At 43.5% G+C, this 19,098-nt stretch overlaps 1 protein-coding gene across 1 annotated transcript in view; it reads right to left on the bottom strand.

The window, feature by feature from the left end:
• GPM6A (glycoprotein M6A) overlaps positions 1–17,829 on the bottom strand; it is a 456,037-nt gene extending 438,208 nt beyond the window's left edge. The window contains exon 1 of the mRNA XM_075347193.1: positions 17,640–17,829. Coding sequence (XP_075203308.1) covers positions 17,640–17,643 — 4 coding nt within the window. The 5' untranslated portion in view covers positions 17,644–17,829. The remainder of the gene's footprint in view (positions 1–17,639) is intronic.
• Between the last annotated feature and the right edge of the window lie 1,269 nt (positions 17,830–19,098).

The following is a 19,098-nucleotide window of genomic DNA, read 5'->3' as shown; positions in this document are numbered from 1 at the left end:
TTTTTAACTGCAGCGTTTTAATGCCAAAATGCATGCATTTTGATTTTCAAACCAAGTCTATGGGAAATTGTGATTTCTTGTGCGCACAATGCTGTTAAAAACGCAGCATTTTAGTTGCAGAAATTTTTGCAAAAACCCAGCGTTTAAAGAAGCAACATGTCAATTGTTTTTGCCATTTTGGCAGCGTTTAGCTAACATTAGAGTCAATGAGAAGTTGCAAAACGCAGCCGTAATCAAAATCCCAGCATTTTACATGCTTTTTTGATGCAGAAAGCATGCGTTTTTGACAAATTAATGCATGCTTTTTGACATTATATTAAGGGCATGATATGTCCCTTTACACACACAAATAGTCCGACAATTAAATGCATGAAAATCAAGAAATTAACGTTATTTTATACATAAATATTAACACACAGTTATTTTTATAAAATCAGCTATTTTGTTTATGATTATAATCTTGATATTTGTTATAATTTTTTACCCATTTTTTTCATAGTGTTTGAATGTTAAAACTTTATTTAGCAGTGTATTTGTCATCAAAACGCATCTGACTTTAAGCATTGAAAAAGCATGTAAATCGCGGTAAAAACGCTACCAAAACACGGTAAAAACGCAAGCGTATTTATAGCGTTTTTGTGGTCAAAATCAACTTTGGCAAATACCATTTATGCCAGAGGATGCGTTTAAAACTACAACTACCTTGAGGCAAAGTGCGCACATAGTCTAAAGTGGGCTTTACACGCTACGATATCATTGCCGATATCGCTAGCGTGCGTACTCGCCCTCATCTTTTGTGCGACACGGGCATATTGCTGCCCGTCGCGCACAAAATCGCGCACCGCCGTCACACAGACTTACCTGCTCTGCGACGTCGCTCTGGCCGGCAATCCGCCTCCTTTCTAAGGGGGCGGGCCGTGCGTTGTCACAGCGACGTCACACGGCAGGCGTCCAATAGAAGCGGAGGGGCGGAGATGAGTGGGATGTAAACATCCCGCCCACCTTATGCCTTCCGCATAGCCGGTGGACGCAGGTAAGGAGTAGAGATGAGCGAACCGGTCCCGGTTCGGCTCGAGGCCGGTTCGCCGAACGGGGGTCCCGTTCGAGTTCGGTTCGTCGAACGTTCGACGAACCGAACTCGAACGTATAGGCTATAATGGGAGGCAATCACAAACACATAAAAATGCATTATAAATGTACACAAACAGTTAATAAACATTGCCATAACACTTACCGGTCCTCGCGATCCCTTCTGCACTCTGTCTCCTGCCGCTATTCCATCCGATGATCGCTGAATCCTCCCGGTGACCTGCACTGCCAGCAGAGAAGCAGGACCTATCGTGACGTCAAAATAGCCATGTGACCAGTCACGTGGCTATTATCTCATTGGCTACAGACTGGTCACATGACTATGACACGTCATGTAGGACCTGCGAGTGCATCTCTCCGGTACACGGTGCACATATGTGTATCGCCGTGTACCGGCGACATGCTCTAGCACACGGTCGACTCCCCGTTCCGTTAGGGACCGGCTGACACAGCCGGTCATTAACGGAGATCACCGTTGCCATAGCAACGCAGTTAGCGGTGACGTCACCGCTAACCGCGGCTCCGGGAGCACCGTTGCTATGGTAACGCGTCTGTCAGCGTTACCGCTAGCAGCCAGCAGTGATCACTCACGGAGTGAAGGCTGCACGCTGCTTCCCAATTGTAGTGAGCATTGTAGTTAGGATGGAGGTTCCCCAGCCCCAAGTGATGCCCCTCACTACAATCGTCACTACTACTACACTAGAAAGAAAGCAGACAGAAGAGCAGGATCGTGGAGGGCTGACAGGGGTAATAAAGATGGAGTCTCTAATGTGTCTGTGTATTTATTTCTATTAAAGTATTTTTTCTCTGTGTGGTGTCTTTTTTTTAACCCTTTATTGGAGATTCTTAATGGCCGGGTCAAACGTGCCTGACATTAAGAATCTCTGGCTTAATACTGGCTGGTAAAACAAAGCCAGTATTAACTCATGATTACCCAACAAGCCACCCGGCTCCAGGGCTTTTGGAAGAGTTGGATACAGCGCCAGATGATGGCGCTTCTATGAGAGCGCCATTTTCTGGGACGGCTGCGGACTGAAATCCGCAGCAGAGGCGCCCACAAACCTCGGGCTAACCTGTGCTGCGGATTCCAATCCCCAGCTGCCTAGTTGTACCCGGCTGGACACAAAAATAGGGCGAAGCCCACGTCATTTGTTTTTTAATTATTTCATGAAATAAGTGAAATAATTAAAAAAAACGGGCTTCCCTATATTTTTGGTTCCCAGCCGGGTACAAATAGGCAACTGGGGGTTGGAGGCAGCCCGTGGCTGCCAGCTGTACCTGGCTAGCATACAAAAATATGGCGAAGCCCACGTCATTTTTTTGGTGGGCAAAAAACTTCTGCATACAGTCCTGGATGGAGTATGCTGAGCCTTGTAGTTCTGCAGCTGCTGTCTGCTCTTCTCCATACAGACAGACAGCAGCTGCAGAACTACAAGGCTCAGCATACTCCATCCAGGACTGTATGCAGAAGTTTTTTGCCCCCTGAAAAAATTATGTGGCTTCGCCATATTTTTGTATGCTAGCCAGGTACAGCAGGCAGGTACGGCTGCCCCCAACCCCCAGTTGCCTATTTGTACCCGGCTGGGAACCAAAAATAAAGGGAAGCCCTTTTTTTATTATTTCATGAATTTCATGAAATAATTAGAAAACAAATGACGTAGGCTTTGCCCCATTTTTGTGTCCAGCCAGGTACAACTAGGCAGCTGGGATTGGAATCCGCACCACCGGTTGGCCTGAGCTTTCTGGGCCCCACTGCTGCGAATTGCAGTCTGCAGCCACCTCAGAAAATGGCATTTTCATAGAAGCGCCATCTTCTGGCGCTGTATCCAACTCTTCCAGCACCTGCCTGCTATACCTGGCTAGCATACAAAAATATGGTGAAGCTCACGTCCTTTTTTTGTAGCTTTTTGGCAAAAAAAAAAAAAAATGCTTCCCTGGATTTTCCATTGCCAGTGAAGGTAACACCAAGCAGTGGGGGTTAGCAGCCAGTAGCTGCTTGGATTACCCTTAGCTAGCAATACAAAAAATGCAGTGGGAGCTAACATATATTTTTTTTAATTATTTATTTAAATAACTAAAAATAAAATGGGCTTCCCTGTGTTTTGATTGCTGGACATCACAGTGCTGTAAAAATAAATCTTTAAAAAAATGACGTAGCGCTCCGCGGTATTTTTGATTCTCAGCGCAGATAAAGCAGACAGCTATGGGTTGCCACCCCCATCTGCCTGCCGTTACCTTGGTTGGCAATCAAAATACAGGGAAGCCCATTAATTTTTTCTATTTAAAAAATAGTTAAAAAAAAAAAATTACGTTGGGTCCCCCCATTTTTGATAGCCAGCTAGGGTAAAGCAGACGGCTGTAGCCTGAAAACCACAGCTGGCAGCTTTACCGTGGTTGGGGATCCAATGTGGAGGTCCCCTCAGGCTCTTTTTTATAATTATTTTATAAATATTAATAATTACACAATAAAAGTAGGGGACCCCCCAAATTGGATCACCAGCCAAGGTAAAGCGGACAGCTGTGGTCTGGTATTCTCAGGGTGGGAAGGTCCATAGTTATTGGGCCTTCACAGCCTAAAAATAGCAGGCCGCAGGCACCCCAGACGTGGCGCATCCACTAGATGCGCCAATCCTGGCGCTTCACCCCAGCTCATCCCGTGCCCTGGTGCAGTGGCAAACGGGGTAATAAATCGGGTTGATACTAGCTGTAAAGTCACCTGAGATCAAGCCCAGCAGTTTGTGATGTCATGGCGTCTATTAGATACCCAACATCATAAACTGTCAGTACTAACAAAAACAAAAAATCGACAAAAGAAATTTATTTGAAAAAACAGTCCCCAAAACATTTCCTCTTTCACCAATTTATTGTAAGAAAAAAAATAAAGGGGTCCCACGACGACTCTGGACCGTCTAGAATATGGGGGGGAGACACTCAGGGAACGTATCCCCCATTTTCTAGGAGTGCGGACCCTTCATGTGAGGAGTGTGGGTGCAATGAATCTGCACTCACTCTCCCCGGGTCCACAGCAGCAGAGTCCATGTCGTAATGGTTGCTACCAAAGCTGCAATGCCCTGCTCATGAGGTAAGGGCATGCCTAATCAGGAGAACTACTGTAGAGGAAGCTCTGCTCACTGGTATATAGGTGCTCAGAGGTAATAATAGATAAAATTAGTGAGTAACCTCGGCACTCTATATCTCCCAGACTAAGTCAGTAAGTCACAACGGATAGTAATGCAAAATCACTCTTTATTGGTCCGTATTAAGAAAATTTTTTTTTCATAAGCATATATGTTTTTGTCCAAAACAAGTTACAAATGACGTTTCGGCCTGAGCCTTCGTCAGATTGGACTTATCTGCATGTAATCATGAAAAATGACAATAATCAGTATCACATAAGAGTGAGAGAACAATAACATAAACTCGAACAATGTAGAGGTACAATTGGGATGCAGCAAAAAAATTGCAACACAGCAAGAAATGAAACACATGATACAAATGTCATAATACAGTACAAGGACAATATAGTAATGACAAATATGGGGTCAGAGTAGACTTAGACAGCTCTGGTACGAAAGAGATGTCAATCATAAAGTAACATGTGCAGTAGGTGTAGAGCTACACTATGCATGGCAGAGCTAATGGGTAGACCGACCATAGAAAAAGTAGAGAAAAAGTGGAGAAAAAGTGGAGAATAAGTGGAACATAAGAGGAGAAAAAGTGGAGAAAAAGTGGAGAAAAAAGTGGAGAAAAAGTGGAGAAAAAGTGGAGAAAAAGTGGAGAAAAAGTGGAGATTAAGAGGAGAAAAAGTGGAGAAAAAAGTGGAGAAAAAGTGGAGAAAAAGTGGAGCATAAGTGGAGAAAAAGTGGAGAAAAAGTGGAGCATAAGAGGAGAAAAAGTGGAGAAAAAAGTGGAGAAAAAGTGGAGAAAAAGTGGAGCATAAGAGGAGAAAAAGTGGAGAAAAAGTGGAGAAAAAGTGGAGCATAAGAGGAGAAAAAGTGGAGAAAAAGTGGAGCATAAGAGGAGAAAAAGTGGAGATTAAGAGGAGAAAAAGTGGAGCATAAGAGGAGAAAAAGTGGAGAAAAAGTGGAGAAAAAGTGGAGAAAAAGTGGAGAAAAAGTGGAGCATAAGAGGAGAAAAAGTGGAGATTAAGAGGAGAAAAAGTGGAGAAAAAGTGGAGAAAAAGTGGAGCATAAGAGGAGAAAAAGTGGAGAAAAAAGTGGAGAAAAAGTGGAGAAAAAGTGGAGAAAAAGTGGAGATTAAGAGGAGAAAAAGTGGAGCATAAGAGGAGAAAAAGTGGAGAAAAAAGTGGAGAAAAAGTGGAGAAAGTGGAGAAAAAAATGGAGAAAAAGTGGAGAAAAAGTGGAGAATAAGAGGAGAAAAAGTGGAGAAAAAGTGGAGAAAAAGTGGAGAATAAGAGGAGAAAAAGTGGAGAATAAGTGGAGAAAAAAATGGAGAAAAAGTGGAGAAAAAGTGGAGAAAAAGTGGAGCATAAGAGGAGAAAAAGTGGAGATTAAGAGGAGAAAAAGTGGAGAAAAAGTGGAGCATAAGAGGAGAAAAAGTGGAGAAAAAGTGGAGAAAAAGTGGAGAAAAAGTGGAGAAAAAGTGGAGCATAAGAGGAGAAAAAGTGGAGATTAAGAGGAGAAAAAGTGGAGAAAAAGTGGAGAGAAAGTGGAGCATAAGAGGAGAAAAAGTGGAGAAAAAAGTGGAGAAAAAGTGGAGAAAAAGTGGAGAAAAAGTGGAGATTAAGAGGAGAAAAAGTGGAGCATAAGAGGAGAAAAAGTGGAGAAAAAAGTGGAGAAAAAGTGGAGAAAGTGGAGAAAAAAATGGAGAAAAAGTGGAGAAAAAGTGGAGAATAAGAGGAGAAAAAGTGGAGAAAAAGTGGAGAAAAAGTGGAGAATAAGAGGAGAAAAAGTGGAGAATAAGTGGAGAAAAAAATGGAGAAAAAGTGGAGAAAAAGTGGAGAAAAAGTGGAGCATAAGAGGAGAAAAAGTGGAGAAAAAGTGGAGAAAAAGTGGAGCATAAGAGGAGAAAAAGTGGAGAAAAAGTGGAGAAAAAGTGGAGAAAAAGTGGAGCATAAGAGGAGAAAAAGTGGAGAAAAAGTGGAGAAAAAAGTGGAGAAAAAGTGGAGAAAAAGTGGAGAAAAAGTGGAGAAAAAGTGGAGAAAAAGTGGAGATTAAGAGGAGAAAAAGTGGAGAAAAAGTGGAGAAAAAGTGGAGCATAAGAGGAGAAAAAGTGGAGAAAAAAGTGGAGAAAACGTGGAGAAAAAGTGGAGAAAAAGTGGAGAAAAAGTGGAGCATAAGAGGAGAAAAAGTGGAGAAAAAAGTGGAGAAAAAGTGGAGAAAAAGTGGAGAAAAAGTGGAGAAAAAGTGGAGAAAAAGTGGAGCATAAGAGGAGAAAAAGTGGAGAAAAAAGTGGAGAAAACGTGGAGAAAACGTGGAGAAAAAGTGGAGAAAAAGTGGAGAAAAAGTGGAGAAAAAGTGGAGCATAAGAGGAGAAAAAGTGGAGATTAAGAGGAGAAAAAGTGGAGAAAAAGTGGAGAAAAAGTGGAGAAAAAGTGGAGAAAAAGTGGAGCATAAGAGGAGAAAAAGTGGAGAAAAAAGTGGAGAAAAAGTGGAGAAAAAGTGGAGAAAAAGTGGAGCATAAGAGGAGAAAAAGTGGAGAAAAAAGTGGAGAAAAAGTGGAGAAAGTGGAGAAAAAAATGGAGAAAAAGTGGAGAAAAAGTGGAGAAAAAGTGGAGTTTAAGAGGAGAAAAAGTGGAGCATAAGAGGAGAAAAAGTGGAGAAAAAAGTGGAGAAAAAGTGGAGAAAGTGGAGAAAAAAATGGAGAAAAAGTGGAGAAAAAGTGGAGAAAAAGTGGAGAAAAAGTGGAGAATAAGAGGAGAAAAAGTGGAGAAAAAGTGGAGAAAAAGTGGAGAAAAAGTGGAGAATAAGAGGAGAAAAAGTGGAGAATAAGAGGAGAAAAAGTGGAGAATAAGTGGAGAAAAAGTGGAGAAAAAGTGGAGCATAAGAGGAGAAAAAGTGGAGAAAAAAGTGGAGAAAAAGTGGAGAAAAAGTGGAGAAAAAGTGGAGATTAAGAGGAGAAAAAGTGGAGCATAAGAGGAGAAAAAGTGGAGAAAAAAGTGGAGAAAAAGTGGAGAAAGTGGAGAAAAAAATGGAGAAAAAGTGGAGAAAAAGTGGAGAAAAAGTGGAGAATAAGAGGAGAAAAAGTGGAGAAAAAGTGGAGAAAAAGTGGAGAATAAGAGGAGAAAAAGTGGAGAATAAGTGGAGAAAAAAATGGAGAAAAAGTGGAACACCCTTTGGTACCTTTCATGTGGCACTAAGGGGTGCTTAGCTTTGTATTTAGCCAAAAAAATGAAAAAAAAATGACATAGGGTTCCCCCTAGTTTTGTAGCCAGCTAGGGTAAAGCAGACGGCTGCAGCCTGCAGACCACAGCTGGCAACCTCACCTTGGCTGGTAATCCAAAACTGAGGGCACCCCACGCTGTTATTTTAAATTAAATAAATAATTAAAAAAAAAAACACGTAGGGGTCCCCCAAAATTGGATCACCAGCCAAGGTAAAGCAGACAGCTGGGGCCTGATATTCTCAGACTAGGGAGGTCCATGGTTATTGGAATCTCCCCAGCCTAAAAATAGCAGGCCGCAGCCGCCCCAGAAGTGGCGCATCCATTAGATGCGCCAATCCTGGTGCTTCGCCCCAGCTCATCCCGCGCCCTGGTGCGGTGGCAAACGGGGTAATATGTGGGGTTAATACCAGATGTGTAATGTCACCTGGCATCAAGCCCTGGGGTTGGTGAGGTCAGGCGTCTATCAGATACCCGACATCACCAACCCAGTCAGTAATAAAAAAAAAATACACGACAAACACATTTTTATTTGAAAAAACACTCCCCAAAACATTCCCTCTTTAACCAATTTATTAGATTGAAAAACAAATCCAGGTCTGGTGTAATCCAAGGGGTTGCCATGACGATGCACACTGTCCCAGTCAATGAAGAGCAGGATGTTCCCCATTGGCTGGGAGAGCAGTGCAGTGACCTGAGCTAACATCAATGGGTCAGCCCAGGTCACTGCAGGGGGGTGACAAGTGCTGCTGTCAGTGAGGTACATTACCTGCGCTGATCTCCAGCACACTGACAGCCCCTGTCACTGAGGTCAATGACCGGCGCCTTCACATCAAGTATCGCGAGAGGTCCGTGACGTCACCGCCAGTGTCAGTCTCGGGTCGGAAGCGATAGGTGATGTGACAAGCGGCGGCCATGGAGGACAGTGACAGCGCTGAGGTCGGGATGGCGGGACTTCATCACCGCAGGTAAGCCGAGCGAGCGAGCGAGCGAGCGGGCGGGCGGGCGGGCGGGGGGGGGGGGTGGATGTGTGTGTGTGTGTGTGTTTGTGTATGTGTATGTATGTGTACATGCCGCGGGCAGGAGGGGGTGGAGCGAGCTGAGCGGGAAAGTGTGGGCTTCCTGCACGTAACTAAGATAAACATCGGGTTACTAACCAAAGCGCTTTGCTTGGATACCCGATGTTTATCTTGGTTACCAGCTTGTGGCAGGCTGCCAGCGATGGCTCCTGCTCACTGTAGCTGTAAAAAGCCCTGCTTTTTGCTGCTAGAACCGTTCTCGAACGTATCTAGAACTATCGAGCTTTTAGCAAAAAGCTCGAGTTCTAGTTCGATCTCGAACAGCCCAAAAATCACTCGAGCCTAGAACTGGAGAACCACGAACCACGAACCGCGCTCAACTCTAGTAAGGAGATATTCCTCGCTCCTGCGGTGTCACACACAGCGATGTGTGCTGCCGCAGGAACAAGGAACAAAATCGCTAATGAGCGTTAAACGATTTTTGGTTTTAGGACGACCTCTCCACGGCAAACGATTTTTCCCGCTTTTGCGATCGTTTTAGGTCGCACAAAAGTGTCACACGCTGCGATATCGTTAATGACGCCGGATGTGCATCACTAACGGCGTGACCCCGACGATAAAACATTAACGATATCGTAGCGTGTAAAGCCCCCTTTAGTCTAACTTGCTTTTCTCTGCCTGTTGTACAGTGCAATCCATTTCTAGCAGCAGAGACCCTGAGACAGATTAAATAAAGTGGGAGGAGATGAAAGAAGATCTTTGTCTCTAAATTTTTGGTCTTTTGTTTGTCAAACTACAAACAGAGAGGGGAGCTTTGTGTTTGGGGAAGGTAAGCTATGAAACAGCAGTGTTATCAATGGATGCTAGTAAGTGAAGGGAAACAATTTCCAACACGTATAGTGCAGGCAGAGTGCTGAATATAAGGAACCACACAATCAGAGAGGATGGAAGGTAGTACAGATCATTAGAATTCATTTGGTTACTTAGACTGGTACATGCACCAAAAGTAGTTTTATTTTGTAGTGACCATGTCAGGCGCTAGGTTTTCTAAAATATTTGTAAAACAACAGGTACGATGTAAGGCCGCAATTCATCAAAGCTTTTATAACCGCAAACAGGTGTAAAGGTTTTGAACAGTCACACAAATGTTGCGCTGGGACCGGGATGTGGTGGGGGCATGGCACAACAGCTTGTCTAACTCATGACTGAGAAGTATCTTACACCAGAAATCTTACTCCATTCACTGACTAGAGTAATATTTGTGACACGGTGCACGGAGCACGTGCCTCTTAATGAATCAGGAGTGTCAGACTCCACCACATCCCGTGACCAAAATCGGAGTGAACATTTCTGGTCTTGATGAATCACTCCCTAAGTCTGTAAATACAACAATATTTTTAAAAAAGCAGATACATATTGTGAATATATTGAATGGTAATTCTAAAAAAAGTACATAAATGTGATGACCACCAATATTAATAATACTTTTATAACCTACTGGCTGTAGTACCCGGCATTGCCCGGGATAGTAATTAAGTGTCTCTCTGTCTCTCTCACACTCCCTCTCTCTCACTCTCTCCATCTCCCAGTCTGTCTGTCTCCTCTCTCTCTCTCTGTCTCTCTCTCTCTGTCTCTCTCTCTGTCTCTTTCTCTCTCCCCTTTTTCTCTTTCTCTCTCTCTCTGTCTTTCTCTCTCTCTCTTTCTCTCTTTCTCTCCCTCTCTGTCTATCTCCCTCTCTCTCTCTGTCTGTCTCCCTCTGTCTGTCTCCCTTTCTCTCTCTTTTTCTCTCTCTTTTTCTCTCTCTCTTTCTCTCCCTCTCTGTCTATCTCCCTCTCTCTCTCTCTCTGTCTGTCTCCCTCTGTCTGTCTCCCTTTCTCTCTCTTTTTCTCTCTCTCTTTCTCTCCCTCTCTGTCTATCTCCCTCTCTCTCTCTCTCTCTGTCTGTCTCCCTCTCTCTGTCTCCCTTTCTCTCTCTCTTTTTCTCTCTCTCTTTTTCTCTCTCTCTTTCTCTCTCTCTCTGTCTGACTCCCTCTCTTTCTCTCTCTCTTTATCTCTCTCTCTCTTCTCCCTCTCTGTCTGTCTCCCTCTCTCTGTCTCCCTCTCTCTGACAAACCAGAGTGAAGTGCAAAAATAATTTTAATTTATATTTCATACTGGCACAGAAAAGAGGTCAGCAACACAATCCCAGGGCATGTGTAATAGTACGATGTAAAGTCATAACACCGTATAAAGGTTCAATACACACAGTTATTATGATAAGGTATAATCACATGCTAGATGCGACCAGAGCATGAAAGCAATTGCTTCCAAAGTACATAAAATACAAATTATTGACATGAAAAATTATCATAATCATATAAACAAAGTACATGGTAGCACATTGCTTGGAATGAAAAGTGCAATGTGGAAAACACAGGGTTAAAAACCACAAGTGTATAAAACAGTGCCCTACCAGTATCTGCAAAAAGGTGCAGGAGTATGATTAAAGAATTCTACAAACATATGATATAAACACATATTGCAAATAGCCCCTATAACACCAAGGAAGGGAGTATATCGATATCAGGACACTGCAGAGTAAAGCCCGCTTTACACGCTGCAATGTATCTTACAATGTGTCGGCGGGGTCACATCGTAAGTGACGCACATCCGGCATTGTAAGGTACATTGCAGTGTGTGACAGGTACGTGCGATTGCGATTGAACGTTACAACGTTCATCACATACACATCGTACCTTTCTCTAGAATTGCATGTCAGATTGTTCATCGTACCCGGGGTAGCACACATTGCAGTGTATGACACCCCGGGAACGATGAACAGATGTTACCTACGTCCTGCGGCTCCCGGCCCTCAATGCGGAAGGAAGGAGGTGGGCGGGATGTTTACGTCCAGCTCAGCTCCGCCCCTCCGCATCTATTGGCTGGCTGCCACGTGACGTCGATGTGACGCCGAACGTCCCTCCCACTCCAGGAAGTGGACGTTCGCCACCCACATCGAGGTCGTATGGATGGGTAAGTACGTGTGACGGGGGTTAATCGTTTGTGCGGCACATTCAACAAATTGAACGTGCCGCACATACGATGGGGGCGTTGCAAATCGCATACGATATCGTATGCGAAATTGCAATGTGTAAAGCAGGCTTAAGACATACCCATAGTCAGATTATACCATACACAGCCCGAAGGGGATAGCAGCAAGAGGGTCCCCCGATACCAGGAACCCAACATACGTTTCACGATCTATTTACAATAAGACCATTTCATCAGGGGGGAGATGGAATGCTGCATTTTCACCAGGTTTTTAAACATGGCGCCAGACCTCACCTCTCATTCCGGCATCATCGCCAGCGCTGATGCACCAATCGGATCTCGGAATCCGCAGCGTCATCGGCTATCAACGCCCACAGATGTAATTACGTAGGCGCGTGAGCGGGGACGCATCACCCAGCCCACGCACATGCACAAAGGCGATATTGATGCCGATGACACAAGAGAAGTAAACCCAGAAGTGCAACTGCGCTAGACAGCAGAAGAAGGGGGCGGTATGGTGAGATGTCAAAAGCGATTTCACTGAAGCAATACATAAACGCAGAATCACAGCATACAGTGATAGTCAGAGAAAATTCATTACATATGCAATTACGACCGCAATGAAGTCCAAATCAGTGAGATACAGTTTACATTCATAAATGCATCCAGTTGTCATGTGGATAGAATGCTTTATTCCTTATGCGGGCGTCACACGGGACGATATGTCGGGCGATATGTCAGCGGGGTCACGTCGTTAGTGACGCACATCCGGCATCGTTTGATATATTGTAGCGTGTGACAGCTACGAGCGATGGTGAACGAGCAAAAATACTCACCTTATCATTGTTCGTTGACACGTCGCTCATTTTCAAAAAGTCATTTCTTCTTCTGTGCTCCGGTTGTTCATCGGCAGCACACATCGCTCCATGTGACACCCCGGGAACGATGAACTGCAGCTTTCCTGCGTCCCGCCGGCAATGCGGAAGGAAGGAGATGGGTGGAATGTTTACGTCCTGCTCATCTACGCCCCTCCGCTTCTATTGGCCGGCCGCTGTGTGACGTCGCTGTGAAGCCGAACGTCCCACCCCTTCAGGAAGAGGATGTTCGCCACCCACAGCGACGTCGCTCAGCAGGTAAGTGCGTGTGACAGGGGGTAAACGACTTTGTGAGCCAAGGGCAACTAATTGCCCATGACGCCCAAACGGCGGAGGCGGGTGAGATCGCTTATGCGATCGCACGACATATCGCCCCGTGTGACGCTGGCATAAGAGTGCCAGAAAAAATTATTATCTAAAATAAAAATTAATGAAACAAACATAATGAAAAATTGAAAAATTAAAAATATGGCACAAAATATTAGGAAAAACAGGAGAAAGAGACACTCATCGCAGGAAGCGTGCAAAGCTAAGGTTTTCATTTAGCTCGATAGGGGACAATGTTCCCAATCTGTATGTCTCTCTCCTTCTCTGTGTGTTTGTCTCCCTCTCTGTCTCTCTGTCTCCCTCTCTGTCTCTCTGTCTTCCTCTTTGTCTGTCTACCTCTCTGTCATTCTCCCTGTGTCTGTCTGTCTCCCTCTCTGTGTGCAACCCTCTCTGTCAGCCTCTCTCTCTGTGTCTGTGTGTGTCTGTCTCTGTGTGTCTGTCTGTGTGTGTGTGTGTGTGTGTGTGTGTGTGTGTCTTTGTCTGTCTGTCTCTGTCTTTGTGTGTCTCTGTGTGTCTGTCTCTGTGTTTCTCTGTCTTTGTGTGTCTCTGTCTTTGTGTGTCTCTGTCTTTGTGTGTGTCTGTCTCTGTATGTCTGTCTTTGTGTGTCGTTGTGTGTCTGTCTCTGTGTGCCTTTGTCTCTGTGTGTCTCTGTCTCTGTGTCTGTGTGTCTCTGTCTCTACCGATATCATATTACCTTACTCATAAGCTTCTTATACTAAGAATGCCCTTCCTTGCCTATAGAAAACAATCAGAGCTTCTATTAATGACCTGTAGCTCCCAGCTCCATTGACTATAATGTAAGCAGCTTTTTTGGCGAATAACTGTAACGGTTAAATTTTCCCCTCAAAACATAGTCTATGACGTTCCCTGAGTCAAGTGAAGTGTGTGTGTGTGTGTGTGTGTGTGTGTGTGTGTGTGCACGCAAAATTTTGTGATTATAAAATGCAACAATCCGGATTCCTCTAGCGGAAATACATACACACATACACTCAGCTTTATATATTAGACTATCCGTGGGATTATTGATAACTGTATGTTTTGGGCTACCATCCCTACAACAGGGGTCCTGGCCTATCTACCTGCAATGGATTAAAAATACATTTAAAAAAAAGGTATTTTCTAAAAGAAAAATATAATCCACAGACTGCAAGGAAGCAAAACTGAAAAAATTATTTTGTTTCTCAAGGCCAAAACTGACTTTGTCTTTCAAGAGTTTCAAGGAAAAAAAAAAAGAGATTGAATGTCACAGTTCGTGTCATCTTGTCGTCTTTCCAAATGTAACTTATTGTTTCTTACAGAAATTCCTTGTACTTTACAGACAACAACTACCTAAATATTATTCACCTCCATGAAAATGGGGAAATGGAGCTTAAAGTTCAAACCACAGTATGCAATGGCAGACTCCTAATAGTCTTATAGGGAACCTGTCACCATGAAACTGCCGTCCAATCTGCAGGACCCATATTGTAGAACGGGGAGAGTTGGGGAGATTGAGATTCAGTATATTCTGTGTTTTAAACCCTTCACCCAGACAGAGCAGTTTTCCATTTAGCATTTTCATTTTTCCCTCCCCTTCTTTTAGGAGACATAATGTTTTTATTATTTTTAATCAATACTTAGTACTTTTGAACATCCACAATTATTCTGCCAGATAGTATGCTGGATAACAGGAAAATTGCAACAACAAAAAAGTGGAATTCCATGATGTTTTTTGGGGCTTTTTATTCACCATGTTCACTATATGGTAAAACCAACCTGGAAATATGATTTCCAAGATCAGTATGAGTTCGTAGATACCAAACATGAATAGGTTTTTTCTTATTTAAGTAGTGAAACAAAATGCCAAAATTTGTAAAAAAAAAAAAAAAAAAAAAGAATTTTGCTTTTGCCTTCACTTTCCAAGACCAGTAATGTTCTCATTTTTCAGGATCTGTGTGAGAGCTTATATTTTGCGCATTGAGCTAATGACTTTACTGATACCATATTGTGGTAGATATTTTGATTTCCTTTTATTGCAGTTTGTTGCAATGTTGCGGCCACCAAAAATAACAGAATTTTGGACTTTGATTTTTTTTTTTCATTTCACCAATTACCAATCAGATTAATTTATTTCATGTGTTGATAAATCGGAGATTTATAGATTTATAAAAGTGCCGATACCAAATACTGTATGTGGGTTTTTTTTCATAGTTTTATTTTTAATGGGGCAAAAGGGGTGTGAGTTGAACCTTTGTGCTTTTTTATATTTTTTTTAAACTTTTTTTTTACTTTTTACAGTATTTGATAGTCCTCTAATAGTTCCCTAAGGTACGCTGTGATCTTTGTGCTATACAGAGCAGTGCATCAGCACCAGCACTGCTCTGTACAGCAGAAGTCGCAGTTTCCTCTGAATGCTGGTTTGCAGCCAGGCGTTTACAGGAGAATCGTGATGACAAAGACAGAGGTTATTACCTGATCCCTGGTATCATGACAACCCAATTGCTCCCCGCAATGATGTGACCAGCGCCAATGGGTGGGACTAGTGATGCGCTTCCTGTCAGTGCATGTTAAATGCTGTTGTCAGAGATTAAAGAGTGCTTTACACGCTGCGACATCGCTACCGATATATCGTCGGGGTCACGTCGTTAGTGATGCACATCCGGCGCCGGTAGCGACATCGCAGCATGTGACACCAATGAGCGACGATCAACGATCGCAAAATCGTTCAAAAACGGTGATCATTGACACGTCGCTCCTTTCCTTTCGCTGCTGCCACAGGTACAATGTTGTCCGTCGGTCCTGCGGCACCACACATCGCTGTGTGTGACACCGCAGGAGCGACGAACATCTCCTTACCTGCGTCCACCGGCAATGCAGAAGGAAGGAGGTGGGCGGGATGTTACGTCCCGCTTATCTCCGCCCCTCCGCTTCTATTGGATGGCCGCTTAGTGACGCCGCAGTGACATCGCTATGATGCCGAACGCACCTCCCACTTGAGGGAGGGATTGTTCGGCGGTCACAGCGACGTCGCTGACAAGGTATGTGCGTGTGGTGCTGCCGTAGCGATAATGTTCGCTATGGCAATGAGCACCAATTTTTGCATGAACGACGGAGGCGGGTGCTGTCGCGCACGACCGCTAGCAATCGCTAGCGATGTTGCAGCGTGTAAAGCACCCTTAACAGTGACATTTAACCGGGTAACAGACCCAGATGGATCAGTGATCCACCCGCAACTGTTAGAGACACTTGGTGGTTGATTAAATCAGCTGTAAAGTACCAAGAAAGATGCGGGCTCGGTGTGTGAGACTGCATCAAAGGCAGGAGCACGGCCGATGACGTGCATGCATGTAATCAATTGTGAAGGGGTAATTTAAACTTCTGTTCTTTCTGGGAATTTTGTTCTATTGGGCGGTCCTCTCAGTGACTGACAGCTCTCTGTGTATAAGAATACATACAGAGATAGCTGTCAGTCACTGATAGGACCGCCCACTGGACTGAAACCCCAGAAACACATCTTCTACTGAATCTTTTCTCACAAAACTATACAGTATATCCATGTTCTCAGCTCACCCCGTTCTATAACATGGTGCCTGCAGCACCTGACCAGCATTTTCATGGACATAGGTTCCCTTTAAAGGGAACCTGTCAGGTGCAATATTCACCCAGAACCACGATAAGTTCTGGGTGCATATTGCTAACCCCTGCCTAACAGTCCCAGCCTATAGCAGCATAGATAAAGGGATCTTTAAAAAAAGTATTTCTAAAGATCCCATGTGATATGCTAATGAGGCCAGTAACTAGTCGCAATGGCATTATTTACCTTGGATAGTCGGACCCTTTAGCATGTAAGCACGCCCCTGTGGGTATGATAACATTCTAATGAATGCACAGTGTCAGAGGATGGTCATGCTCACCTCTTTGCTGACTTTGCATCCGACGCTTGGATTTCAGCTCAGTGCGCATGATCCCGGACTTTCGGTCATGCGCAGTGGGAAGCCAGGTGTATGCGTCCTGGCTTCATCGTGTAGTGTGCATGACCGAAAGTCTGGGATCATGTGCACTGAGCTGAAGTCCAGCGATGGTAGTAGAGAGGTGAGCGTGACCATGCCCTGACGCTGCACATTCATTAGCACGTTAGTACGCCCACAGGGTCATGCTTACATTCTAAGGGGGCAACTATCCAAGGGAACTAAAACCTTTGCAACTAGTCTCTGGCCTCATTAGCATATCATACGATCTTTAGAAATACTTTTTTCTAAAGATCCCTTTATCTATGCTAGTGTATACAGGGACAGTTAGGCAGGGAATAGCAATATACACCCAGAATTGCTCGTGGCTCTGGGTGTATATTGCACCTGACAGGTTCACTTTAAGCATTTAATACATTAGTATCCTTAATCTTAAATTCATATTGTAGCAGAAACATACAGGAAAACCTTTGAAACCCCCCAAAAGTGACTGGACCCCTGTAGTTCCAGATACTAAGATCATTTCTCAGAGATGATATTATGGCAGGACTTCTATTACTATATCACTATATGTACTTTCACCATTACAGCTATTAGGTGAAAGCCAAAGTGACTGCCTCTACTTACATATGAAATATATAAGTAATAAGTGGAATAAGTAGACGCTGGCCAACTGCTCCATTTACTTCCATAATCACGTCTTATGTCATATCAGCATCATATCTTATCAGTGCTGGCTATCTTCAGTACTTCCTTTTGTACCAATACCCAATAGGAGACTTGAGATTTCAGAAGGTAACATATCTTCCACTGCTATTCTATTCACAACTATATTCAGATAAAATATCTCCTACTAATCAAATACCAATATTTAGTCATTATCCTGAAAGTTTTCAAGCAAGAAACTAGCAAGGAAGGAATCTTCCTACAATAGCGTAAGATTACAACCCTTGTGTATCCGCGTGGGATCTCAGCTGCAATGATGGGAATGTAGTTGATGTAGTTACTCACCCATTATGGAGCTCCGCACTCTGTTCTGCAGTACAGCTGGAGTGTCAGGGGAGGTAAAAATATTTCCTCTTCAGTTTTTCCTTTACCTCAGTATTCTCCACATGTCCCTTGTTTATTCCAAATGAGGAGCCTTGTTTGAGAAGTGTGCGTCCTATTGTAAGAGGAGACGTGTACGATTTAGCCTAACAGATCTTACGAGCGCAGAAGAGTCAAATGCAGAGTCTTTTCCAGCAGAAGCCTCCCAGGAAGTGCTTGTCAGCCTGAAACATCCAAAGGGAGGGGGTCTGCATAATGTCTATACATCAGATAGTTTAGCTGGCCGACACTAGTTCCTTATAAAAGGTCCAAACACCTGGTGTCAAGGAAGGTGTCAAGAGGCTGATAGAAATCAATATCTAAAATTTTATATACTTCTTGTACACAGTATTGCCCCCAATGTAGGTGTCACTAGCATTGAAAAGAACACATGTATCAGCCCTGTAAGACCCTCACACATAGGGAGACCGGTGACCCTCAATTGGTGATTTCCATTGACTCCATTTTTTTTGTACAGTTTATGGCAGTGTCTGGGAGTTACAGAAAGAACTAAGCACACAAGTGTATTTCATGTTCTATAGATAGAATATTATCTACTAGGGAGAAATTACTAATGATACATTCAGACAAGTTAATAATTGGCCAGCCTAAGCATGCTGGCGATCGCCCAAGGACCAAGGAAACTGCTCACTCGCTGGGTGATTGGATAGTTTATGCTGGCACAGAAATCATCCCTATCTGCAGAGCTTCACTCCATGGAAAAAGGAGATGTGGCTTGATTGTTCTGTTCCCATCAGTATCTGTCGGCCGCAGTAAATAGGCCAGCAGTGATTCCGGCATTTCTATTGTCTTAAACACAAGCCTAATGGAGTAGGATTCACCAAACTGGGTACATGCTTCGTAATAAAGTAGATGCATCTTGTACTGTCCATGGACCCCATGATGACATCTATGCAAGCTCTTAGCTCATTTCTGATATGATTTTCCCCAAGTGCATGACCATTTTTGACCATGAAAAGTGGCAAGTGCAGTGACAGTGTAAAGAGAAAAAAATAATAATAAAATTATACCTTCATATCTGCATTATGATGTCTTATTCCAAAGAAATCCATATTTTTCTCAACACGTACTATACATGAGTTGGTAATATATTTGGGCAGGACAGAGATTTTTTCCAGAGAGTTCCTCTGTAGGTGTGTATTTCTTCTCCTGTATGACATTGACCAATCATAAATAGGCAGCAAAATTCAGGGGAAAGCAGAATACGGCCTCATAACCCCACGTGATCAATAAAGTGTATAGTATCGTATTTGCTTAGAGCAGGTTAAGATGGCTTAGGAGGGTTGATCCTTCTTATACATTCCCTTTGAAAGTACTTTAAGTTATAATTCACCTCACATTGTGTTGATGTCTAATCCTTCAT

Source organism: Anomaloglossus baeobatrachus, chromosome 1 (genome assembly GCF_048569485.1).
Source record: "Anomaloglossus baeobatrachus isolate aAnoBae1 chromosome 1, aAnoBae1.hap1, whole genome shotgun sequence".
NCBI lineage: Eukaryota > Metazoa > Chordata > Amphibia > Anura > Aromobatidae > Anomaloglossus > Anomaloglossus baeobatrachus.
Note: the sequence above shows the minus strand (reverse complement) of the source record. Positions and strands in the feature narration are given on the sequence as shown.